This window comes from Nelumbo nucifera, chromosome 4 (genome assembly GCF_055504915.1).
Source record: "Nelumbo nucifera cultivar China Antique chromosome 4, China Antique-T2T, whole genome shotgun sequence".
In the NCBI taxonomy this organism is placed as follows: Eukaryota; Viridiplantae; Streptophyta; class Magnoliopsida; order Proteales; family Nelumbonaceae; genus Nelumbo; species Nelumbo nucifera.
Window position 1 is genome coordinate 85,673,317 of NC_142652.1, and position 23,917 is coordinate 85,697,233.

A 23,917-nucleotide genomic window follows, 5' to 3' on the forward strand; every position below is an offset into this window, starting at 1 on the left:
GTGGCAAACCTCCCCCACCTCTGGTCTCTCTCTCTCCCTTATTCTTCTTCGCATCGTTTTCAGACCTTCCCTACCTCTGTTATCAGTTGTGAAAGTTTAGATAATGCCGAGTTGAAAAAAAGACCACAGCTCTGCTCTATTGTTAACGATGAAAAATCATCTGCTCTATTGTGAAAGAAGAAAAAGAAGAAGGGAGAGGGAGAGAGAGAGGAAGTGGGGGAGCTTTGCCACCGTGTTCGGTGCTTCAGGAGGAGGAAGGAGGTGACCAGTATCTCGTGCCCTTATTTAATATTTTTTTCAAAAAAGTTATCTAAATTGCCCTTATTGGTTAGAATCCCTAGAATTTTTGCCAAACTTTTATGTCTTAGTCGATAAGTCCTTTAATTCCTGCATTTACTGTTTTACCTTGTTCACTTCTTGCACATTCACAGTAACATCCTACCCACACCCACACCCGACACGACCCAATCTGGCTCGGTACACGCGTGTGATAAAGGATACCCAACTACCATCCAAGCCAAGGGTTCCACCTCACCAGTAGCCCCCACAAGAGCAAAGCCCAGCTTTGAAATGGTGAAAACGGTTACGGTCCCTCACTACTATTTCTCTCTCCTCAAGCTTGGATACCAGCTCCATTGCTCTATGGCAATCTCCACATATCCTCAAGTTCTTCACAATCTTAATTGGTGATTGGGGTTCTGTACTAATAAGCGCAAACGTTAACGCTAACTTCTCACTGTGACGATACAATGACTCCTCCTTGTCTTCTTCATCCAAGTTCCTTAGTAAGGCCCCTGTGTCTGGCTCATATCCCATCGGCTTAATCTGCTTTACCAACTCATCCCAAGCTGCATAGATTTCTTCAGATCTTGGGTGTGATTTATCCCCAGCAACAAACTCATGAATAACGCCCCCAACTTCAACTGCACTACAGCCGGGAGTCTTCTGCACTTGTTGAGCTTTCATTTGGGCCCTCACCCTTGAAACATCTCTCCATTTCCCTGCAGAAGCGTACACATTTGACAAGAGCACATAATTCCCATCGTGGCTGGGATCCAATTCAACAAGCATACGAACTGCTTCTTCAGCCAATTTGACATTTTGGTGGGATCGACATGCACCAAGCAGTGCTCCCCAGACAACCTTGTCCGGCTTGATAGGCATGCTTCTCACAAATTCATAAGCATCGGCCAACCTTCCAGCTCGACCGAGGAGGTCAACAACGCAACCATAATGCTCTAACCGCGGTACAATGCTGTACCGGCTTTGCATTAAATTGAACAGCTCCAAGCCCTCAGCTGTCAAGCCCCCACCATGGCTACAAGCATTAAGCAAGCCCACAAAAGTAATATCATTGGGCACTACTCCAGTTCTTTCCATCAGGGAAAAAATCTCAAGGGCTTTTTTTCCTTGCCCGTGCATGGCTAGACCTTTGATCATAGCATTCCAAGATGCCAAATCCTTTGTGGGCATACCCTGAAACAGGTGCCAAGATCGATCTATATCTCCGCATTTGGCATACATGTCAACAAGAGCAGTTGCCAAGAATACATCCATCTCAACCCCGTTCTTCTCAATGTATGTGTGCACCCACTCTCCCAAACCAAATGCACCCATCTGGGAGCAAGCAGCAATTAAGCTGACCATGGTTACTCCATCGGGCTTAACACTATCCTTACACTCTGCTTGCATCTCCCTGAATAACTTAACTGCTTCCACGGGTCTTTGATTCTGAGTATATCCCCCAATCATAGCATTCCATGTCACAAGATCTTTCTCAGGAATCTCATAAAACACTTTTCTTGCATCATCGATTCTTCCGAGCTTGGCATATAGATTAAGAACCGCTGTGGAAACGGAGATGGAATTGGTTGACTTCGCAAAACTGATTATACGCTCAACAGCAGTAGGGTCAGGTGAAATGGCCCCACTGACAGCCGATGCAACCGAAAGAATAGTAGTATTGTCAGGACTGATTCCTGATCTTAGCATTTGCGCAAAAGCTGATAGTGCCTCATCGTTCCAACCATTTTGAGAAAACCCAGCTATCAAAGCATTCCACGAGACCAAATTTCTTTTTGGCATCTCATTGAATAACTTTTGAGCAGTTTCTAAGTTACCCGCTTTGGCGTAAGCACTTATCATTGTATTCCAAGAAATTACGTCTCTTTGAGGCATTTCAACAAACAGTTTTTGTGCAGAATCTAGATCACCGGAGTTCAACAAGCCTGCAAGCATGATATTCCAAGAAGTTGAATTGGGTTCATCAATTTGCCAGAAGACCCTAACCGCACATTCCTTCTGATGAGACTTGAAATACATATCCAAGAGTGAATTCAGCACGAAAATGTTGTCAGAGACACAAGCATTCTTCATCAGGCTGGCATGGATTTGGGATCCAAGACTGGTACCAAGCATGGCAGCACAGGCCTTAAGTACACAAGGGAAAGTGAAGTGGTCTGGTTTAAATCCCTTACCGAGCAATTGTACATAAAATAAGAGAGCTAGTTCAAAGAGACCATTTCTGGTGTAACCCCTGAGCATGGAATTGCACAAGACAGTATCGGGTTCTTCAACATAGTTGAAGAGACGGGTTGCATAGTCCATGGTGCCAGAAGCAGAGCAGACGGAAATCAGCTTTGCCACGAGGATATTGTCTTGGTGGAGTGATCTGCGGAGCAGCTGGGCTTGGATTTGCTTGAGCTGGTGCAATTTGAGATTGGGGTTTTGTTGCAGCAAGTGAGAGAAATGTTGCTGGTCTTTGGACCTTGGAAGAAACTGAGGTAGTTTCCCTACTGGATCCAAGACCAGACAACCCATCTTGAGAGATCATTTACTTTCTCATATACGAAATTTCTCATTTTAATATTTTGGAGGGAGTGTAAGTTGTTCATATAAACAAGATAACAGACATCTGTTGAAATTCACCAAACTACCCCTAGAATGAAACCACAACTTATATACAGTTTCCCCTCCTCCAACTGTATATGAAACTTGTAGGACAGGGAAGAACTGTTTGTTCTCTATACCTCTGACTAATTACAGACTTCAGTTATCTCTAATTCCGCTTGAGATTCCTTTCTTTAAGAGCGTAACCATAATCCAAGCGCCACACTGACAAGTGCCATCATAACAACAAACAGAAAGGGGAACCCGACCTGAACTCTTCTAGCACCACTCTGTTTTTTCACCACTGCCTGCAAAGAGAGAAACCAATGACCACTGTCACAAACCAAACTCGGGAAGCATATAATCTCAAGGCAAGATCAGTATCATCCTTGCATTTTAACTGGTAAAATAAAAAACTATTTTCACTTTGAAAATCAGAACGCATACACAAAAGAAGCAGTGGAATTTCACTGTAGGTTCAATTGAGGTGCAACTGAAATATTTGGAACTTCATGCTCATTGTGTTACAATGATCTACAATGACACTTCAAGCACAATTTCATCTCACAACCCAACCAAGTTGCACCCCTAATCCTGATCATTCAATCAGTGGCCACCATTTCACTGGGAAATAACCCAAACATGTTATGTTTGGGACCTGGCTCCTGAGTCCTGACCATTAACTCTTCTGTCGGTTCTTATAGACATACGCATTTCCTTTGTCTTACATGATTGCTTCAGATTATGGACAAAAATGGGAATCATTATATAGTTTTATAGCTTAAGCTATGGCCATGGAAAAATAGCAGAAATACCTCAAATAAGATAAGAAAATACTCAATTGTCCCCAAAAAATTGCTTACTAGTTCTTGCCATAATGCTTCACACTCTTGAGTTATCCTGCTCCTCTCTTCTTTTAGCTTTGCAATAGCAATACCTGCCTGCAAAAAAAATTCATCTTCATTACTATACCAATGTTTTAACATATACCAACAAAAAACAATACCAGCAGGTTCTCTTCTCATTAAATCAAAGCATGGAATTCGGTTGCCAATAATTTGCCTAGAGAACCAGCACAACTCACATTCACTTCAGCTCACCATGCTGTTATGTTAGAATTTGGAAATTGAGAGTTGAAAAGACCAACTAACCTCCCTTAGCTTTGATTCCCTTTCATCTATCTTTGAGTTTAACTCCAAAATGGCATTACCCAACTCCAAATCACCAATTTCCTTCGCTAATTTCATCTCCTCCACATTCCAAGCTGATTTCATATCTACACCTTTAGTAGATTTAACCTCCTCCAGGACCTGTAAATACGAAATACAAGTTAATTGTTGTATTACAGTTATTCTTTTTTCTTTACTTTTTTGTTGCAGTGCACAATCTGCATTCCTGAAAGTTCCGTAATTGGAGAGAGAGAGAGAGGTATGGTAAACCCCACTTTATACTTGAAAATTGTTGAAGCTTCATAATAAAGCTCCTACTTCAAAGCCCCATTAATTGGTAGACGAAAATAGGGGTGGAAAATAGGAGGAACGGTAAACCAAAACTAGAAAGCAAAGTAATTACTATGCATACCATACAGAGCGGGGGTAGGTTCTCATCTCCACTCATTACTTGACCTTTTAAAATTGAAGGTTCATTATTAAGTTCCTGTTTCAGAGCCCCATTTACTGGAAGAAGTACAGGAGAACGTGGTGGGCTAACCAGAACAACTCTCAACTTAGTCTCTTCAATGTATCTTCCATTATCTTTAGTGAACTGCCAAAGAAACAATGAGAAGCCTTGACAGACAACCTAAAGTCAATTTCAACAGCAAACAATACTTACCATGATGGGTGTAATGTCCTCTACAGTAGTTCCAAGAGGGACTACCATGCTTTGGATTAGGAACTTATCTTTGCACTGCAGATCAGGTGGCTCTTCACGTTGAGCTTGCATAGTAACTTCATTGACATCAAACACAAAACATGAGAAATCAAATTAAAGTCGGTAAATAATACTAAATACAGCAGAGGAAACACATGAGAAACCTATTCTTTTCCTTCACATTAAGCAATATGAGAAAGAAATTCTTTTCCATCTTGTATTTATTTAAGAATATTATATGAGCCATATTTTAATGTAGTGAGTGTCTTCTTCCATATTGAGAACTTCAATGGTCCTAGAATAACTTATTTAAGTTGCATCACCAATCTTAATTATTTATGCCTTCCCCTCTGGTGAAGAGGTCCTCAGACATTCATGCTGCATGGCATGATGGGGTCAAGGAAAAAAAAACTTCAATGTGCAAAACGTGTAGAAAACATGATCAAAACAATGAGGCATATTATTTTTTTGATCAGCAAAAGAGAAACTTTTATTAATTTAAAAACAGATTACAAGAACTTTCCAGAGTCTAACAAGAGTGTCTGCCAGTCCATTTGCTGTCCTTTTAGTCCACCCAAATGTAGAGTCAAAGCTCTTAGCTGGTAAATCAATCTCCCTGAATGCAAATCCATACTTCCATGGTGCTGAGTTTACTTGCTTAGCCCAAGAGATGACCAACAGTGAGTCCCCTTCACTTCCAACTCTCTAGCTTCTAATTTCAAGCCTTGCAAGAGTGTCATTATTTCTGCCTGAACTGAGTCTCCATACCCAATTGGTCCTGAGAATAAAGCTACAGTTTACTATCAAAGTTCAGCTTCAATTTATTTGGCCCTGGAGGTTTCCAATCCATCTTGATAATTTCTTTATGCATTTCCATTTGTGCCACTTCCTTCCATTTTATTATTATGTCATTTGTTGAAACATCATCTTGACATTACCTAAACATTCCTTAACAATTCATGATTTCAAAGTCTTCTGGGGGAATAACAGATTGATTTGCATTAACTTTATAGTGTAATGCATATTCATGCCCCATATAAGTAACTGTAAAAATTTTATTAAACATGGAACAAAATATATACAAACAGTAGAAGCATCCCTTGTAGAAGTGCAAATTGCACCCTCTCAAGTCGGTTTAATTTCAAATTATAACTGAGTCCAATACAATTATCCCCTTGGCTAGGGTATCAGCCAACCCATTAGCTGAGCTCTGAACCCACTATGTCCTTCTAATCATATTGCTAGTTAACCATTTGAATTTCTTGAGTTCATCCTTGCAATGCCAAACCACAACCTCTGGATTCCTTAACCAGCCCACCACCACCATAGAATCCCCTTCAACAATCAGCTTGTTTATGTTCTTGTCTCTTGATAACTGCACCCTTTGAAGTACAGCAAAGATTTCAGCCCTTACAGAATCACCAACACCAATTGGTCCTGAAAACAAAGCTGTAATTTGATCATCTTTATTTCTATGAAAAACTCCCCCTATTCCAAATGGGCCCTGATTACCATGGTTGCTCCCATCAAAGTTTAATTTAATGAAGCCATTTATAGGAGGTAACACTCTATATACTGGCTTCTTTTTTGAAGAACCTTTTGCCACCTTCCCCCAATCTCTCCAAGTATCATCATACAAGAAAAATGAAAAACTAATCCATTGTGCATAACGCATTCCATCACCCCAGTCATAACACATTTCATCACCACTTCCTTCTTTCCTTCTCTAAAAACATTCTTGTGTTCCTTTATTCCAAAATTCTTCAAACCAATGCTCCCTTGTGCATCTCCACAAGATTCTTCCTCTCTTCTTCAGCCAAATAAAAGGCTGGATCAAACAGCCTATTCATCTCCACTGGCATAGTCCACCTACATCCAAACAAAACAAAGAACTATTCCCAAATTCATGCAACAAATGGACAAGAGATTAGTAGGTGTTAACAAGTTTCACCATTAGATTTACCATAGATTGTTTAATGACTGGAGATGAGGAAGAAAAACATCAAGAGATACAAATCCACACAGCCACCCACAATTGTTGCACACTCACGTCATTAAAGTGATTCTCTATGTCCTTGAGCCATAATAAAGCAAGGAAAGGGCATTGACCTGTGAAATCACAAGTTGACCTTGGCTGAACAATGCCAATGTTTGGTCGTACACAGTATTTCTTTGGAGAAGTAGTTTTTACCTGCAAAAAAAGATGCCTAGATTGCCATCAATCAGGAAATGAGTACACATCCACTACATTTAGTGGTAGCATTGTGATATCAGCAAAGTCATCAAAATCAAGCAGTTAAAATACCAGATAAATGCTGAGAAATATTAGAAATTTGTAATATTTAAATCTGCATTTTGTACTTCCTCTTACAAAGGAAATGATGCAGAAGAAAGTTTAGACATCTTAAATCACTGCCCCCAGTTAATTTCAGTAAACTCTTCTTTACCAACATAAAGTTAGAAAATGCAGAAGAAATTGAAGAAAGTTAAAGAGGTGATTAGAACTATTTTTTAAACACATAATTAGGTGGAAATTATGTGGTAATTGAGAATATAAAAGTTCAGAGCAGAAAATACTGGAAATAAGTGATCTATAACATCATATCCATTCAAAAAGTTGTTTTCACCTTGAAAGCAACACATTGATCTGAGTTACTGACGAGTTGAACCAAACATGAGCTTTGCTTCTTCAACTCAACTGGTAAAATCATTAAAAAAAAAGTTACTACCTCAAACCATAAGTTTGACAATTCACTTGACAACATGAAGAGCAAAACAAGGCAACAAAAGAATGTCATGGCATTATCAAACAAATTTGAAAAGAATATTGACATTTTGATATTTGCAGATGGTAGAAAATGGATCCTATCTTTCTAATAGCTTTTTAACATTTGCAGGTTACAGCATAATGTCTAGTTTCTATGTCCAGGCTATTACAAGTTAATGGTCATATCAGTGTTAAAGGGGCTTTTGGAACAGTGTTTAAAACCCAACCTGGAGGTAGAACCACTTTTCTTAGTCAACAGGTCAGCAGTTCAACTGTCTTAATCAATGGGTCAGCTTGTGATGTCATCATTGTAAAAAATTGTAAAAAGACTAAAATATTGCAAAAACTGGTGACCCATTGAATGGGCCAGATGGGTCATCCGAGTCAAGAGTTTTTTATAATATAGTGGGTTAAACCATTAGAGGTTGGCCCAAACCAGAATTGTGACCATGTCACTGGTCCTACTAGGTAGGCCAGTGACAGGTTGGATGAAAACATTGTTAGCCCCCTATAAACACCATCCCCCCCTCCCCATTTAACACTGACCTGAACTGTACAATCGCATTATGAATTCTGAGGTGGGCTGAACTCAAATAACCCCAATATCAAATTGGTTCTGAGAGATAGGGCACTGATGGGACACACTTATGTTATATGTATTATTTATGTGACTCATGGTCCAACCATTTGACCTATGATCTGGCAAGCATTCTGGTTCTACATCCAGTCCAAGTATTACAACACTGGTTAATATGCATAGTTTTATGGTCTCTACCTACAATATCTGGAGATTTTGGAATTTCAAATAAAAAAACCCTACAGCAGAACTAAATCAATTTGCACAATGCAAATTGACTATCTTATTGCACTGAATGGCACATAGAAAAAGCCACAATAATCCAGACAAGCACCTTAAAAAGTACAAAGGTTCAAACTCTCCTAACTTCATCTTCAGAGTAGGTCTCCACTCTATCCAGGCATGTTTTTTGGAACAATCTGAACACGACCAAAAAATTTGATAAAGTGTAGCCAACAACTCATGCAATACTCACTTTAAATGATGGGAAAATTTTAACTGTCCATGTTCAACAGCCTGTACTATCCACAGGGCTCTCTCTGCATGACACATAAGTACATATGGACTTCATACACCAGTAACAGTACTGGGGGCATGGTTTTGTGGACTAATGTGTCATGTAGAGGGAGCCTATGGACAGAAAAGGCTATCAAACATGGACAGATATAGTATTCTCATAAGTGATGAGTGATAATATCCGAAATCTTTTAGAAAATGCCATATACATGAAATATACAACTATATGCAGAAGGCAAAATGACCACACGAAGTTTCCATGGGAGTGAGACATATCAATCACAACTAATATATGCAAAACCATTTAACAGAGAAGGAATCATTTAAGACAACCAAATCTCAAATATGCCAATTAATTTATTTACAATCAGATTGGTCTAAATACAGAAACCATGGAAGGCAGATGTCAGTGGCAACGGATTTTTTCTCTTTCTGAGAAAGGTAAAGTGTAATGTATTAATATCTACAAGTATGTGGTCCTCTGTACAATGAAATGTTGTACATGTATATTCCAATTAGGGACCTCCAAAAAAGTACACCCTCAAAAAAAAAGAAACTTATCATCTTTAAATACATTGTGTACAGACAAGTCAATTCTTAAGTTCCTCTTCTGCAAAGGATAATTGCATGTAGTTCAAAGGAAATGCTGAAATTGAATACGAGCTTAATGAATTTTCATTGTTATTCTAGTTCACGTAATTTAATGCAATATTGACATTCTCCAATAGCAGAAGCATCATTTGATCACATTCCTTATCATAACAAAGCATTTCAATAGTTGGTGTAAATTCATAGAGTTCAGTGTTAAACTGTTAATGATTATTTGGAAATTCTATCCAAAGCACCAAGTTCTCATACAAAGGATAAAATTAGTCCCTGATGTCTTCAAATCCTTTTTCCAGTATAAGTTGAGACACCATCAGATTTAATCTCCTTTGTTTTGAAAACTATGGCAAACACTCAACTGCTTTCCATTTTTTAAGCAATGAAAGGGAAACATGTAAAACTCTTCTTATTCTCACTTGCAAATGGAAAAACCATTTACCACGGAAGAGAGGAAAAACCATGACAACCATTATTAATAAATGAGCAGGGCAGGTGGGGTCATAAAGATCCAGTTCTTATGCACTTACATGTGAACTTTAGTTCGCGGGGGTGAATCTGCAAAAGTTCTTGACTCATCATTCCTCTTCACACGAAGCCAAAACCAAACTACTTGGCATAGAAGGTTAGTACATCCACTAAACTCCAAATATTTCCAGCCTGCACATACAGACAGAACAAGGTAAATAGCATCCACACAACCATAACCGAAGACTTTGACACACAAGAACCATACTGATGCGCTAGTGGGACAAATTTTCACAAATAAACCTTGGGGTGCGGAGACATTGAAAAGAAAAAAGACAAAAAGAACATTAAATATATATATATATATATATATATATTGAGAAAAATCAGTAAACAAGATTACTACATATTCAACTTCAACGACTTCTCGGTCTCAAGAAAACAATGAAAAATAACATTCAGCTCGAAGTCACTCCAACCCTATGTGACAATGCCGAAACTGTTAGAGCACTAATTTCCAGACATATACTCAGATCGGTCGAAACGACTACATAAGAATTAGTCCAACCAACCAGACGATGGAAACATCAAATGAAGTCACAGAATCATCAAAGAATCTCATAAAAAACAACCGATCGAAGGCAGAAAATCATTAAAGAATCTCATAAAGCCAACGACTAAATAAAATTAGTCCACCCATACGCCAACAACATCGATTGAAGTCACAGAATCAGTAAAGAATCTCGCAAAAAGCAAACCGAAGAAAATCATCAAAAAATCTCATAAAGCCAAGCACTGAAGAACCACAAAGAAGAAGAGGAGATAGAGTGACAAGAGAACTTACCGGCCGGCGAGGGACCCTAGGTAGAGAGTCAGTGTTGAGAGTATATACAGGGCACAGATGGGACGACTTTTTAAGGAAATTTGCCACCATAATTAAATTGATATTTCTCACGAAACGTCTAAGTGTTGGTTGCTTCAAGAGGACGAGGACACTCGTGAGTCGTGACCCTTGAAATGCAGTAGCACAGAGAGAGAGAGAGAGAGAGAGAGAGAGAGAGAATTGTTTCATGTTTGCTATATTCGTTAGGTGTCTGAAACACTCTGAAGCAGTGAAAGCGAAAGTATGGAAATTGTGGGGGTGGTTGTGTGGACGGTTGCACCGATCGTGAGTAGGACTTCGGAGCTGTACGTGCTTTTTATGTTTTGGAGGGTCTCTAACCAGTCGAGTCGGATCGGATGGAATCGATTTGGATGGATCCAAATTTTATCTTTAAGGCTGTGTTTGGTTGTAGCGCAAATTTATTTATACTAGTATAAATGTATGGAAGTGCAAATGAAAAGAATATAAATTTTAGTTTAATTTTGTTTTGGATTTTATTTTATTTCAGTTCAGGTCTTATTTTATTTCATTTGTAATGCAATCAAACAAAATAAGGTAAATTTTGAAATAAAAATAAAATTAATATTTAAATCCAAATCATTTGCATTACCATAATTCTACATTAATGTAAATAAATTTGCATTGCAACAAAATGAAGACGTAACCAACAAATTTATATGAGATTCGAATGCAATTCGGATTGTCATTGGATATTGATTTTTTTTTTATATCTTTTTAAGAGTTACACAACGGGTAACCCATCTCCCAACTTAGGTGTAAATGGCATTTGACCCCAAGTCCCCGCTATGAGCCTATTACCATCAAGAGACCTTACCAACCAGCTAGTTGGCACCTTGCACTGATCGGCGGCATCCGCCATCCGCCATTGGATATTGAATAACATCAAACTAAAAATACTCAAGATATTATTATACACAAAAATTATAACAACAAACTAAAAACACAACGTTATTGTGGAAATTACAGGGAAGTACCCTGTAGTTTGCTACATGGATTCTCCAAATTAATAACTGAAGATGCTAATAGCTGGACTTGAATGTTGATCTCTAAAAGTATTATAAGTGAAAGTTAAGGCCCTTAAAGTGTCATTACCTCCAAAAGTATAGGGGAACATCTTCAATCACACATTGAGAACATCTTCCATGTTTATATATTTATATATATATATATATATATATATATTGTTATTTATGGGGAGATATTAATTAACACGGTGGAATGTGCTTATAAGATAGGTGTATAAAAACTTATATACACTTGTGGTCATCCTGTGACTGGGTCGAATTTGAATTCAAATTTGGATATACAAATACCATTTGCGGACTTTGTTTTGAAAGCTCCACGTTTGGATGGGCATGGCTGAAGGAAAATCATTACTGGCCATGGAAAGGTGTAAACTGACTCAGTTGGTAAGTTCTCTAGTTGGTTGTAAACTTTAGGTTATGTTTCTTTTTCCTACCTTTTCCTTCAAATCAAATATAGCCCGAGTGTAGTGGAAACTTGGAATCCATCCCACGTACACCAGGGTTGAGCCGTTGACGGTTATGGGTTTGGCTGCCAACTTTAGGTAGGAATTCCTAGACTTGCAAATCCTCATTGTTAGCCGGAGAGAGACAAACTGAGGATATGATTGGAAGGTCTGACCATTTGCGTGTATTAAAGAAATGTCGTTACCGATCTCCCTGCTTTTGGATTGCTTGGTGGTGTTCTCAAAGGTGACAGTTAGAAACCAAATCAAAGATTATGGTTTGAAAATAAGGCTGTGTTTGATTGCAGTTCAATTTTATTTGCATTAGCATAAATGCATGAGAGTGCAAATGAAAAAAATACAAATTCTTGTTTAATTTTATTTTTGATTTTATTTTGTTCTGCTTTATGTCTTAATTTACTTCATTTGTATTGCAGTCAAACAAAATAAGCTAAAATTTGAAACAAAAAAATATGTCAGAATTTACACTCAAATCATTTGCACTGTTATAGTTTTGCATCAATACAAATTTATTTGCATTGCAACCAAATACAGCCTAACAAAAAAACCGAGTATAGTAAAAGGGCGATCGAAAGTGTTGGATTACCTCTATGGATGGTGGTTGTGAAGGTTTGCTTTGGATACAAGTTTTCTCTTATGCTTCATTTGGTTGCAGTACAATTTTATTTGTATTAGTATAAATGTATGGGAGTGCAAATGAAAAAAATATAAATTCTCATTTAACTTTGTTTTAAGTTTTATTTTATTCTGCTCCATGTCTTAATTTGCTTCATTTGTACTGCAATCAAAACAAAATAGATTAAAATTATTTTATAACAAAAATAGGTCAGAATTTACACTCAAATCATTTGCACTGTTATAGTTTTACATCAATACAAATTTGTTTGCATTGTAACCAAACATAGCCTTGCACTGTTATAGTTTTGCATCAATACAAATTTGGAGCTTGAGGTGGCTCAAGCTTCATGTTTGAGAGAGAGAGAGAGTTAAAATCCTCCCCACCCCCCACAAAATAGATTAAAAGAATACAAATTTCTTTTTATCTAATGCCAGCTCTCCTTATAAGTCATTCATATCTTATATAATTTGATTTTCATTTTCCATCTAAACTAAATAGGCGGGGAAATATACAATTTCTGATTTCAAGTCCATTTGATTTCAATCCTGTTTCCAACTGAGAACCAAACAAACCCTTGGATTTTTTGCAAAGTGAAACACTACATACAATTACATCACATAGGATGAGGGAAATTAAGACGAAGAAAGAAGATTTATAATTACCTTTACTTATACTACTATAAGAACTGGGGATAGTCTTCCAAGACTTGGGTTTTTTCTTGACTAAAATACCCTTCTTTTTCAAATTTGCTTCATCTCCATTGTGAATGTAGAAATTGTAATTTGAATATTACTTTTTAGTTTATTCTATTCCCTTTCATTAAGTCCCATATTTAAGATATTAATTTGACGTACTTTTGTTTCATATCATTAAGTTCCACTAATTAATTCCATAAGCAATAGTTTTAATAGCATACAAGCCTATATTTTTTAAAACCGACTTGGAAATAGTTAAATACTAAAATTAAAATTAAAAAAAAATAACAAACAAATAAAATAATCATTAAATTCCACTAACTTAATCCATCAACAATAATTTCAATAGTATAAACCATGTATTTTTTAAGCCAACTTGGAAACAAAACAGATTTTTTTTTTCTTTTTATGTAGTGAGTATGAAATTCAACCATTCTCGTCAAGGAGGTGAACCCATGATGCCATATTTAAAAATAGATAAAATACAAAAATAAAGAAACTTTGTAGATTTTTTATCACATCTCTAATATAATTCATGATATTAAACAAAAATAAGAAATATCTTTATTAATGATGAAAATGGAACACAAAATTTAAAATTAATTTAGAAATGAAACTATTTCCCTATATGAGTGTCAGATAAGTGGTTCAACCATTTGGATCAAATGGTTAATCTATGGTGTTATAATTAAATAATAAAAGTTTTTAAAATATAAAATAAAATAAATCAAGGAATAATACAAGTAAGAAAGTTTTAGACACATCTCTAATATTATACATCAACAATATTACACAAAATAAATGTGATAAGCAATACTTGCTTTTATTAATCATGTAAATGAAAACATATTTTAAAACCGATTTGAAAATGAAATTGTTTGCTTGTCTAAGTGGTGGGTCAACAATTCAATCTTTTAGGCTAAATAGGTTAACTTATGATGTCATTATTAACTAGTAAATATTTAAAAATATAAATACATAAAATTAGACATTTTATAAAAAACATTTAGGCACATTTGTAATATTATATATTCATCTTATTAAACAAAAATATGTGTGAAAAATATGAACTATTTTGTTACTAGTAATGGTAATAATTTCGCATTCCATCTAGGTGGTAGCTAGGCTAGGCTAGTGGTTGAATGGCTCAACCATGATAAATAAATAAAATTTAAATAAAAGACATTAGATAAAAATACAATAAGTTGTAAAAATATAAAATTTTATTGAAAAGTAAGGGCACGCCTCTAGTATTATGTATTCATCATATTAAAAAATATGATAATAAAAACTAATTTTTATTAATGATGAAAATAAAATAGAAAAATTAGAAAAAAAAAAGAGAATTAAAGTCCAACCTATGACCCCACTAAATAGGTCAAACAATTCAAAGGTTTAATTAGTTGGGTCACCATGTTGTGTGGTCGAGCCAATTAATCCCCCAATAACATGTTTCATTAATTATCTTTTTCACATGGGTTTTGATGAAAAACATTGAAATTATTATTATCATTTTTATCATAATTTGAAATTGCCATATGCACTCACATACACATTTGCTAGTACCAAAGTAAGTTAGTTGCGCTCTTTATTACTACAAGTCTGCTCACACACCTGTGATAATATAATTAATGGTTTCCCACATTTTTTGTTTTATTTTTTCAATTTCCTACCAAAATAAGCAACAGTATATTAAATACCACAGCATATAATTCATTAATTTGTGTATGCTTATTAATGCTATAGTAAAGGGACTGTTTGTTTTAGTTGGAAGTAGGGGTGGATTCGAGCTGAGCCGAGCCGAATAGTATTAGGCTTGAGCTTGATTCGAGCCAGAACCTTGACCTCGGGCTCGGCTTGAGTCAAAAGTTAATAAGCTCGAGCTCAGTTCAGCTCGACTCATTTTATATTTTATAAATATATTTTATTACAAAAATATTTTATAAAAATAAAAATTATATAATTTTTTATTTTATATTTAAAAAATTAAGAATTATAATATTTTTATTATATATATTATTTTCTATAATATATATATATATATATATATATATATATATATATATATATATATATATATATATATTCGAGCCGGCTCGTGAGCCTCATGAGCCGAGCCAAGCTTTTCATGAGCTGAGCTCGAGCAGCTCGTGAAAAACTCGGCTTGTTGCCACCCCTAGTTGGAAGTTGCAACATTAATTACTTTCACCATTTTTTTAATGAATTGTAAAAAACCAAGCCTTGAAGAACCTTCCCAATTCTGATTTTGAAACAAATCCCCATCCTTCACCCTGATTCCTATGGGAGGTAAAAGTTGTCCGATTCTTGACTAGATGGATTCTTCAAAGGGATTCCAATCTTTGAAATGGTCCAATCCAATCTGAAGTCAGATCTTATTTTGTTGGACTCGAATACCCTCATTTCGGATTTCGATTAGTTCGGGTCAAATAATTGGATCGATTCAGATCATCTCTATCCGATTTGGAAGGATCCGATCTCTCTCTCCCTCTCTCTCTGCTACAAATAGCTAGGAAATATTTTATTTTTTCTTTATTTAAAATGTTATATTTTCTTGTTTCTTTTAATAATTTATTATTTTTTAAAGAAATTAAATTGGATCAAATTATATTTAGATATCGGACATCCTTATCAAATTTGAATCCAAATCAATATTGGTGAGATTCGACTAGATCTACGGTCTACCCGAATAGATTTGAATATACCTTGATTCAAATTTGACCCGATCCATTTGTATTCCTAATCGGGAAGGGTTCCTATTGATCCCCATCCCCGCCCCCATACCCACCAAGGCAATCTCCATCCCTAACCCCATCTAGTCAGGGAGGCCGGGTACCTTGCGATGACGGAAAAAATTTGCCATCTGTATATAGACATAATCATGTGAAAACCTTCAAAATCCAATAATTCATTAACACTTGTAAGAGGTGGCAACACTAATAAAGAGGGGCTAATGCAATCACGTAGGGTATAGGCTGGTATGAACTATCAACTATCACTTTGCTAATCCAAAGGGTTCCCTATCCCTGCTTTGTCCATTGCTCAGGTTGTCCCTGTCATCCTTCCACTTTGTACAAAGAACAACCTTACATTGATACACTCTTTTCGTAAACATAAAATATGTGCTACAAATTTTCTTTCCAAATAAATAGTGGATTAAGCTATTACTTAAAGCTCAATTTGAAAAGATTATAAATACAAATACATACATATTTATATTTCTACTCCTTCCAAAACTGAGCCTAAGTTTAAAAGTTTCTCACTCTTCGATCGGTCTCCTCTGTTCAGATTCTACACACTTTTTCTAAACTCCTTACTTGCACAAGGATGCACCTCGACCCAACCAGGAAAAATAAGGTTTGGTCAACAATTAGGTTAGGTTAGGGTTGAAAAATGTTAACCTAATATAAAATACGACTGGGTTAGGGTTGATGCATTGGACATCCTGATGAGTCCGGATATCCTGTACTGCTGTACATTTATTTCTATACATTTCCCTGTACAACCTATTAAAGTGAGACACGTTAACGTTATATGGGTTAAAGGATTTGTACGTGCGTCAGAAAGAAATTACTTCCTTTTCTTTGTTTCCCAAAATTTTTAAATTTAAAATTCATTGAAACAAAAAAAGAGGGAGCCATTGATAAGTTTCGGGCGACGCTTTATGGAATGTGAATGTGTAGAATAAGCTGTCATCAACAGTAGAATAAAAATGGTAATCTGAAACCTGGGTGATAGAGTTTTGATTGAAAGACCACGAAAGCTTGAGGCCATTGAATTCATCCGTAACTTCTTTGTAATCTTTTATTCCGAGGATGACATGATTTTTATTACATAAATGGAATAATTGCAGAAGATGTAAGATTGAAGAAAAACAGGAGCAAAGTGGTGTTGAGAGAAGAAGAAGAAGGGGAGAGAGAGAGATGGGTCTCCTCTTTTTCTTCGTTGTTGATGATCAAACCAGAGAGAGAAAGGAAGGGATGAGAAGTTTCCATTCCAATCACTGCCATCATTGCTAGTAAACAATCCTCTCTCTCTCAATGCTCTTTTCTCTTGCCCTGCTTTCCATTTTTTTCTTCTTCTCCCCTTTACTAGCTCAGTAGCAAGATCAAAACTGTAGTTATCTATCATAAGCTCCTAAATTATTGGCAAGATCGTCTTGGGGGAAACCTTCTGATTTATCTTCATCGCTATTTCTCATTTGTTTTATAACTTTTATTTAATGTGTTTTTTGAAGGAGCATCTTTTAGTGTTAACATCCTGCACGACCTATCAGAGTGATATACGTCAACATCCTGCGGATTAAAAAATTTATACATGAGAAGCATGTATAACCGTGTGGTGGTATTTCATGCTTCTCATGTATAAATTTTTTAATCCGCAGGATGTTGACGTGTATCACTCTGATAGGTCGTGCAGGAAAATGTGTAGGAAGACATGTACAGGATATCCAGACTCCATCCTGATCTATATTATAATGCATTATGATACATGTATGTTTATGTTAGAAGGAGAGAACTCAGAGGAGAGACAATGGTGATGATGGATGGTTTATTGTTAAATAGGCCTGTTCAGGGGTCCAGTTTAGGGTTCAAATTTTCACAGTTTCAGGCTTGGCTTTCGAACCTACCCGTTAGAATTCTGGGGTAAGTAGGTCTAATTCCCCCTCAGAAATCTTAAATTACAGCCACCTCTTAGTCTATTAATAGACCCCCTATAAATCTCATTCTACTCCTGGATTTAATATCAATTCATAGTCAAGATTCAATCCATCCCTAGAAATTTTTAGATCCACCCTGGGAGTGGATTGAACAGTTAAACCCCTTAGAATTTTTACAAAAGATAAACCTGAGCCAGTCCATGAACAAATCTATTGTAGAGCAATACCATACAATGATTATATCTATTTGTTGTGCTTGGCAGTGCAGGATGGATTATTGCCATTTTGAATGTTTATAGTTCTGCGGTGGAAATAAAAAATTTTCCCTGTCCGTACTTTTTCGGACATTCAACGTATTAATATTGTATCAATATTAATATTGTACCATTCAAGGTATTAACATGATTTTTGCTTTCAGGAGATCCGGCTCCAGCGGATACGCTACGGCCGGGTGAACAGGGAACATCTCCAGCGGTCCGGCCCAACCTAAACATTTCGGTTTAACCATAGCGATAAAACCCTATTTAAACTCACTAAAGTGAGTATTTTGTTTTGCTCTTTGCACTCCCTCACCTCTCACAGGCTTCGTGCTCTCCGCCTCTCCCTGTTTCTCCGTCCGTCCCTCCTCTCCTTCACATAGAATCTCAGATCTCTCCTTCTCTTTTCAGAGATTCGTTGTTCGAGTCGACCGATGGCGGCTGTTACAGGATCGTCGATCTCTCTCCCCTCTCATTCGCGTTTGCTCCAGCAGAACCAGGTATCATCATCTCTCCGTTCCCTATTATTTCCCTCTGCCGTTGTTTGTTTTAAGATTTATGACTTAGGATTTGTTACACTGGGTTGTGTTTTTGCTCTTGGTTCTTTGATTATAGATCAAGAGGACATTTAGGTGATTATAGTTGTTTTCGAAGTGATTGATGCTGTCGATAATTTTTTGTTAATGTCTTTATGGTTCATAGTAGGAGTTCGATTTTAATTTAGTGTAGATTATGAATACTCATTTGGTAATTTTTGTTGCTTTGTTCACTTGGTTTGAGTTGTTATGATGATCGATTTGAGAAAATTGTTAGCGATCCTGGGCCAATAGTGTAGCTCTACAACGAAGTCTCTATAAGGGCCTAAGGGACTTTGATGCATACTTCCCCTTCATCCTTCAGTGACAAAAGATCGTCTGCAGTCTGCCGTTGCCTTCTTAAGCAGCAGGCGAGCTCATTTTGGTTAAGAATGCTTGTTATTTATTTATTTATTATTTTTTGGGATAGGTGTTTGTAACTATGTAGAGAAGCACAGGTACTGGGTATTCGTACTGGAAAGACAAATTTGGCACGTCTTTCCTCGGGCTGGGGCAGTCCAGATTTGCTACTCACTTTTCCTACCCACTCTCTACCTGCCGTGAATTGCAGTCACACATCTCTCAATCTATAATAGAGATGTGTGTCTGCAATCCACGGCGGGTAGAATGTGGGTAGGAAATCCCGTTTGGGGCTGGGGCTGCAATACCATGTAAGCGTTTATAAATACTAGGAAACTTTTTAAAAACCCTGAAACCATGCATAGTGCATGCCATCTCTACTAGGTCCTGATTTCTATGTTACTATTTTGCAAGGTATTTCAATCGAAATCTTTATATTAAGTTATCGTCAACCAAGGACCCGCTTTCTTCCCTTAGGATATAACGATACCCTCTTATCCGAAATCGGATTTGGTCCGCACATCGTACTCGCAGTCTCTTTCAGCCGTGCATTGAGGATGTGAGGATGGTTCTGTGAGGACCAAATCCGATCTTATTTTATCCATGTAATTGACTTCCGATGCCTAATTGTGTTTTCTGTGGGGCATCACCTTGTTATTGTCGTTTTAACCTAACCAAGTTGCTAATTAGAATCATATATGTGAATATTGACTCGGTGAGGAACGTTTGATGTGTATATACGTCCCCATAAGGCCCTGTTGGCAACTTTCTCCTAAATGAAAAAGTTAATTACTTGTAAAAATAATTTTACGTAGGCTCTATGTAAATCTAAAATAGAACATGAGTATCTTGATCAATGGGAATTAGCTTTCCCTTCAACATCCTAAAAATGAACGGGCCTAACAGTTTGGGTGAAGGGGGAGTTCTGAATTTGTTGGATATTTTGTGGGTTACATGTTAATCTCAACTGTAGAGCACACGTGGACAGACTTCAAGGCATAATATACTCAATACTGTTGCTGTATATATGCACGAGTACGTTAGTAACAAGTTCTGGACATTTTATTTGTGTGTATGTCTTTTTTTGTGACACTACTGTATCTTGCTGTAGACAGTTGGGACCATGGCATAGCAACAACCTTATAACCAGTAGTAGTTTTGTTGCAACACATGTGGAAATGATACCCTCTTCTATCTGACAACAATCATAGTGTTAAATATTTATAACAATTGTTATTCGGTATCTTAGTTCAGTTTTGACATGCTATAATTATTTCCAATAAGATGTAATTATGTTTGTAAAAACTGTATGATATGTATTGCATCTTACATAATATGCATTATCTTAATGTCAACATGGTAATATTAGGTATTTCTTTCTGATCTGGTTTCACACATCGGTTGGCTTCCAGCATTTGGTAATGATGTTGGTTGTTGTGGTTGAATTTTATTTGTAGGCAACTGGTCTCAGATCAGTTTCACTCTCCATGCAAAGAAAAAGCTTTCCATCTCTTGGGTTGCGAACAGTGCCACTTCGTTTCCATCGTTTTTCCTGCGCTGTAAGTTGCCTTGGTCCTGATACTGCTTTATTCTGTTATAGTTTTTCTATGCTATTGTATTTGTCCAATCAGTAGTTGCAGAGATTATACTTCGCACTGTTCTACAATGAACTCTTAGTTTGAAATGAGATCTAGACTATGTGGTTGTTCTACAATGAACTCTTAGTTTGAAATGAGATCTAGACTATGTGGTTGTTCAACAATTGGTATTCATTGCTGTAAAAATCAATATTTTGAAAACTGGAGTGGAAATTGTACCATAAAGCTGTCCAAATCCCTGAATCCTGTTGCAATTGGACGTTTGTCAAATAACCCCCGAAACCACTCTAAAGTGGTTAAGCGTAAAAACTGTCCTATTCCCGGTCTGCTTCAAGCAGTCTGGTCCAGCTTTCAAAGCATTTCTAAGAACTAGAATTCCATGCAATTAGTTTCAAAATATTGTAAAGTACATAAATATAGAAATATGCATGCTAAAGGATGTATTGTCAACCTAGCTAGTGGCTTTCCGACTACTCCTACATTAAATTCATTCTGCTTCACTTCATGTGAGGAGAAATGTCAAAGCACTGCATACATGGCATGGGGTAGGATTTGCTACACTGATTTGGTGGTCTGACCCAAGTGAAGACTATTTTTGATAGGTGATAAGCTTGAGTATTGATTGGGTGAATTTGTAAAACAGTGCATCCAGGTGGTGGATGTGAGATTTTGCCATGCATAATGATATGCTTCACCTCACCATGCCATATCTCATCTACAAGATTATGTGGAAGCACTCTTATATTTGTTTGAATTCACTAATTCTAGCACTATTACATTTACAATCTACACTAGTTCTGTATGCATGTTGGTGTGCTGTTACCTTGTAATGCTTATTCTGACTATTTAGGGTGTCCATGTCTTTGATTAGGCAAAACCAGATACGGTGGAAAAAGTTTGTGAAATAGTGAGGAAACAGTTGGCACTACCAGCTGACTCTTCAGTGACCGGCGAGTCAAAATTCTCTGATCTCGGTGCTGATTCTCTTGACACGGTAATTGACAACCTCCCACAAGCCTTTTTAGTTTTTATATCAACAATATCAACCTCTTATTCTGGGCATGGCCATAATGATTTCTATCATGTGCTTTTCTTTTCTATTTGGCGGTTCAATGGTTACCAAATTTATTGCCATTTCTTGTCCTTACTGTGTTGTATACCCAACTTCATCTAATAAATTATTTTTTTATCCATATGAAATATCGTTTCCTCCTGATTTCATTTTATCATCTCACATGTACCTTTTCTTAGATTACAAACTAGGCAAATGGTAGATGTTATACAGTGCCTCTGTTTGGGAGGGCCGAAGCACAGCAGCTTCTGGCTTTCTGAATTTTGCCCCGCTTGGATAGCTTATAAGCTTTGTTTGGTGAAAAATCCAGAGAAACTAAATTGGCCGTCGGTCAAGGGACTCAAGACATCTGAAAGGCTGTCTGCTTCATCCTCTAGGAATGACTTATAAGGAATGCTTCAAAGCAGCTAAACTGAGTTCAGATTGGTTCTCCAAAGAGCACACCCCGTTCCCCACAGCACATACCATGTGCATTGGGAACATCTCCACATGACAAGTACGGGAGATGTTCTCAATGCACGGTGGGATGGATGTGGGGCACGCTTTGTGGGGAGGCAATGCAAACGGGTCAGGCCTCCCAAACGGGTCACGCTTTGTGGGGAGGCAACTAAGCTGAATCAGCTTAGTTGAATCTTCAGCTCAGGCCTCCCAAACGGGTCCAGCCCCACAATCATAAATTATCGCCTTTTTTTTCACTCCACCTTCTATTTCAAAGTTCGGACCAGAACCTGTCATGCTTTTCTATTTGCTGCTTCTCTCTCCCTCAAAAGTTTTTATTTCCTAGTATTCATCCTTATTCTCCCTAATTCCTATTGAAATGTCATCCCTTAGGTTGAGATTGTGATGGGACTCGAGGAGGAATTTGGAATCAGCGTGGAAGAGGAGAATGCCCAAAGCATCGCCACTGTTAATGATGCTGCGGATCTGATCGACAAGCTTGTTGCGAAGAAAGCTTAAGAAGTGAAACAAGAATTTTCTGTTATATTTTGGTTTAGGTCCTTTAGGCGTCTATATATGGAATTTTCAGCTTAGCATGATGGTGTGAACTCACATAATAGGCTCCTGTGTTTTTTTCCTTGTTTTTTTTTTTATCTTAATTAAACTTGACAAAACTTTAGTTCCTGTTTTCGGAACCTAAAAAGAAATTCTTATTGGTTTTTTCTATTACATATCGCTCAAAAATTTGCTTCTAAATCCTCCATGATTTTTTCTACTATAGTAACAACAGCAGCATCACCAGTCGGCCGCGGGGCATTCTTGTTGGTATGGGTTGAACATGATGGTGTCGGTATTATAGACCGGGAATTGCCACCCAAATTTGTCATGTGTATCAGGTTTCCTGCCTTTTCTTTCAAATCAAACACAGCCTTCGGCCCTCAGCGTTAGATTTAGGACTTATTTTTATGTATTTTGCTTTTTAACTTGTATTATTTGTGAGATGCCAAGCAAAATGTGGTATAATGAATACATGAGATATGTGTTTCAAACCACATCACACCACTTTAGTGGGCATTCTATTGTGTGAATGAGAAATGGGGTGATGAATTTTCAACCACGTAGTGTGGTTGAGAATACATCATGCCACAACAGAATACGTATTTTACAATGTGGACAAAAATAGGTAGCTTGAACCACACCACACCCATATAGGTGTTTTATAGGATGTGGTGTGGTTTAGACCACACCGTACACAATGTGAGATAATCTACAAATATTTTGTTTTTGTTTTTTAAGGAAAATACAAATTAATAATCTAAATTAATTTAACATATGATTAATTTACAAATTGATTAAGTCTACCCTATTGTTTTGTTTTAGTATTGTCTTGTAAGTACCCTTGTTGTTTTTGACAATTGACTAATTCTATTACGATCTGTTAATATTCCGTCTACACTTTTACACATGTGATGTATAATTTTTTAAAATCCAATTTTACCCACACATCTTCTTCCTTTCAGTAGTGGCAAACCGAACTTGC

General features: G+C 36.8%; 2 protein-coding genes across 6 annotated transcripts; one reads left to right on the forward strand and one right to left on the reverse strand.

The window, feature by feature from the left end:
- Positions 1-343: 343 nt before the first annotated feature.
- Positions 344-10,830, reverse strand: LOC104585802 (pentatricopeptide repeat-containing protein At1g08070, chloroplastic-like). Of its 5 annotated transcripts, none has more exons than XM_088902480.1 (9): positions 10,537-10,826; positions 9,755-9,884; positions 7,389-7,459; positions 6,871-6,952; positions 4,723-4,838; positions 4,471-4,653; positions 4,041-4,199; positions 3,753-3,830; positions 2,847-3,197 (listed from the first exon to the last, which is right to left on the reverse strand). In XM_088902480.1, the coding sequence occupies exons 2-9, from the start codon at positions 9,804-9,806 to the stop codon at positions 3,084-3,086; spliced, it is 855 nt and encodes a 284-aa protein (XP_088758606.1). In that variant the 5' UTR covers positions 9,807-9,884; positions 10,537-10,826; the 3' UTR covers positions 2,847-3,083. The 5 variants fall into 5 exon arrangements, 3 of the variants coding, with proteins under 3 accessions (XP_088758605.1, XP_088758606.1, XP_088758607.1); XM_088902481.1 differs by lacking the exon at positions 10,537-10,826 and adding an exon at positions 10,099-10,464; XR_016085167.1 differs by having other exon boundaries at positions 3,137-3,197; positions 3,990-4,199; positions 10,537-10,830.
- A 7,791-nt stretch (positions 10,831-18,621) lies between these two features.
- Positions 18,622-23,106, forward strand: LOC104585794 (acyl carrier protein 1, chloroplastic-like). The gene is made up of 4 exons (XM_010242796.3): positions 18,622-18,834; positions 20,727-20,828; positions 21,739-21,861; positions 22,771-23,106. The coding sequence occupies exons 1-4, from the start codon at positions 18,769-18,771 to the stop codon at positions 22,894-22,896; spliced, it is 417 nt and encodes a 138-aa protein (XP_010241098.1). The 5' UTR covers positions 18,622-18,768; the 3' UTR covers positions 22,897-23,106.
- The last annotated feature ends 811 nt before the right edge of the window (positions 23,107-23,917 follow it).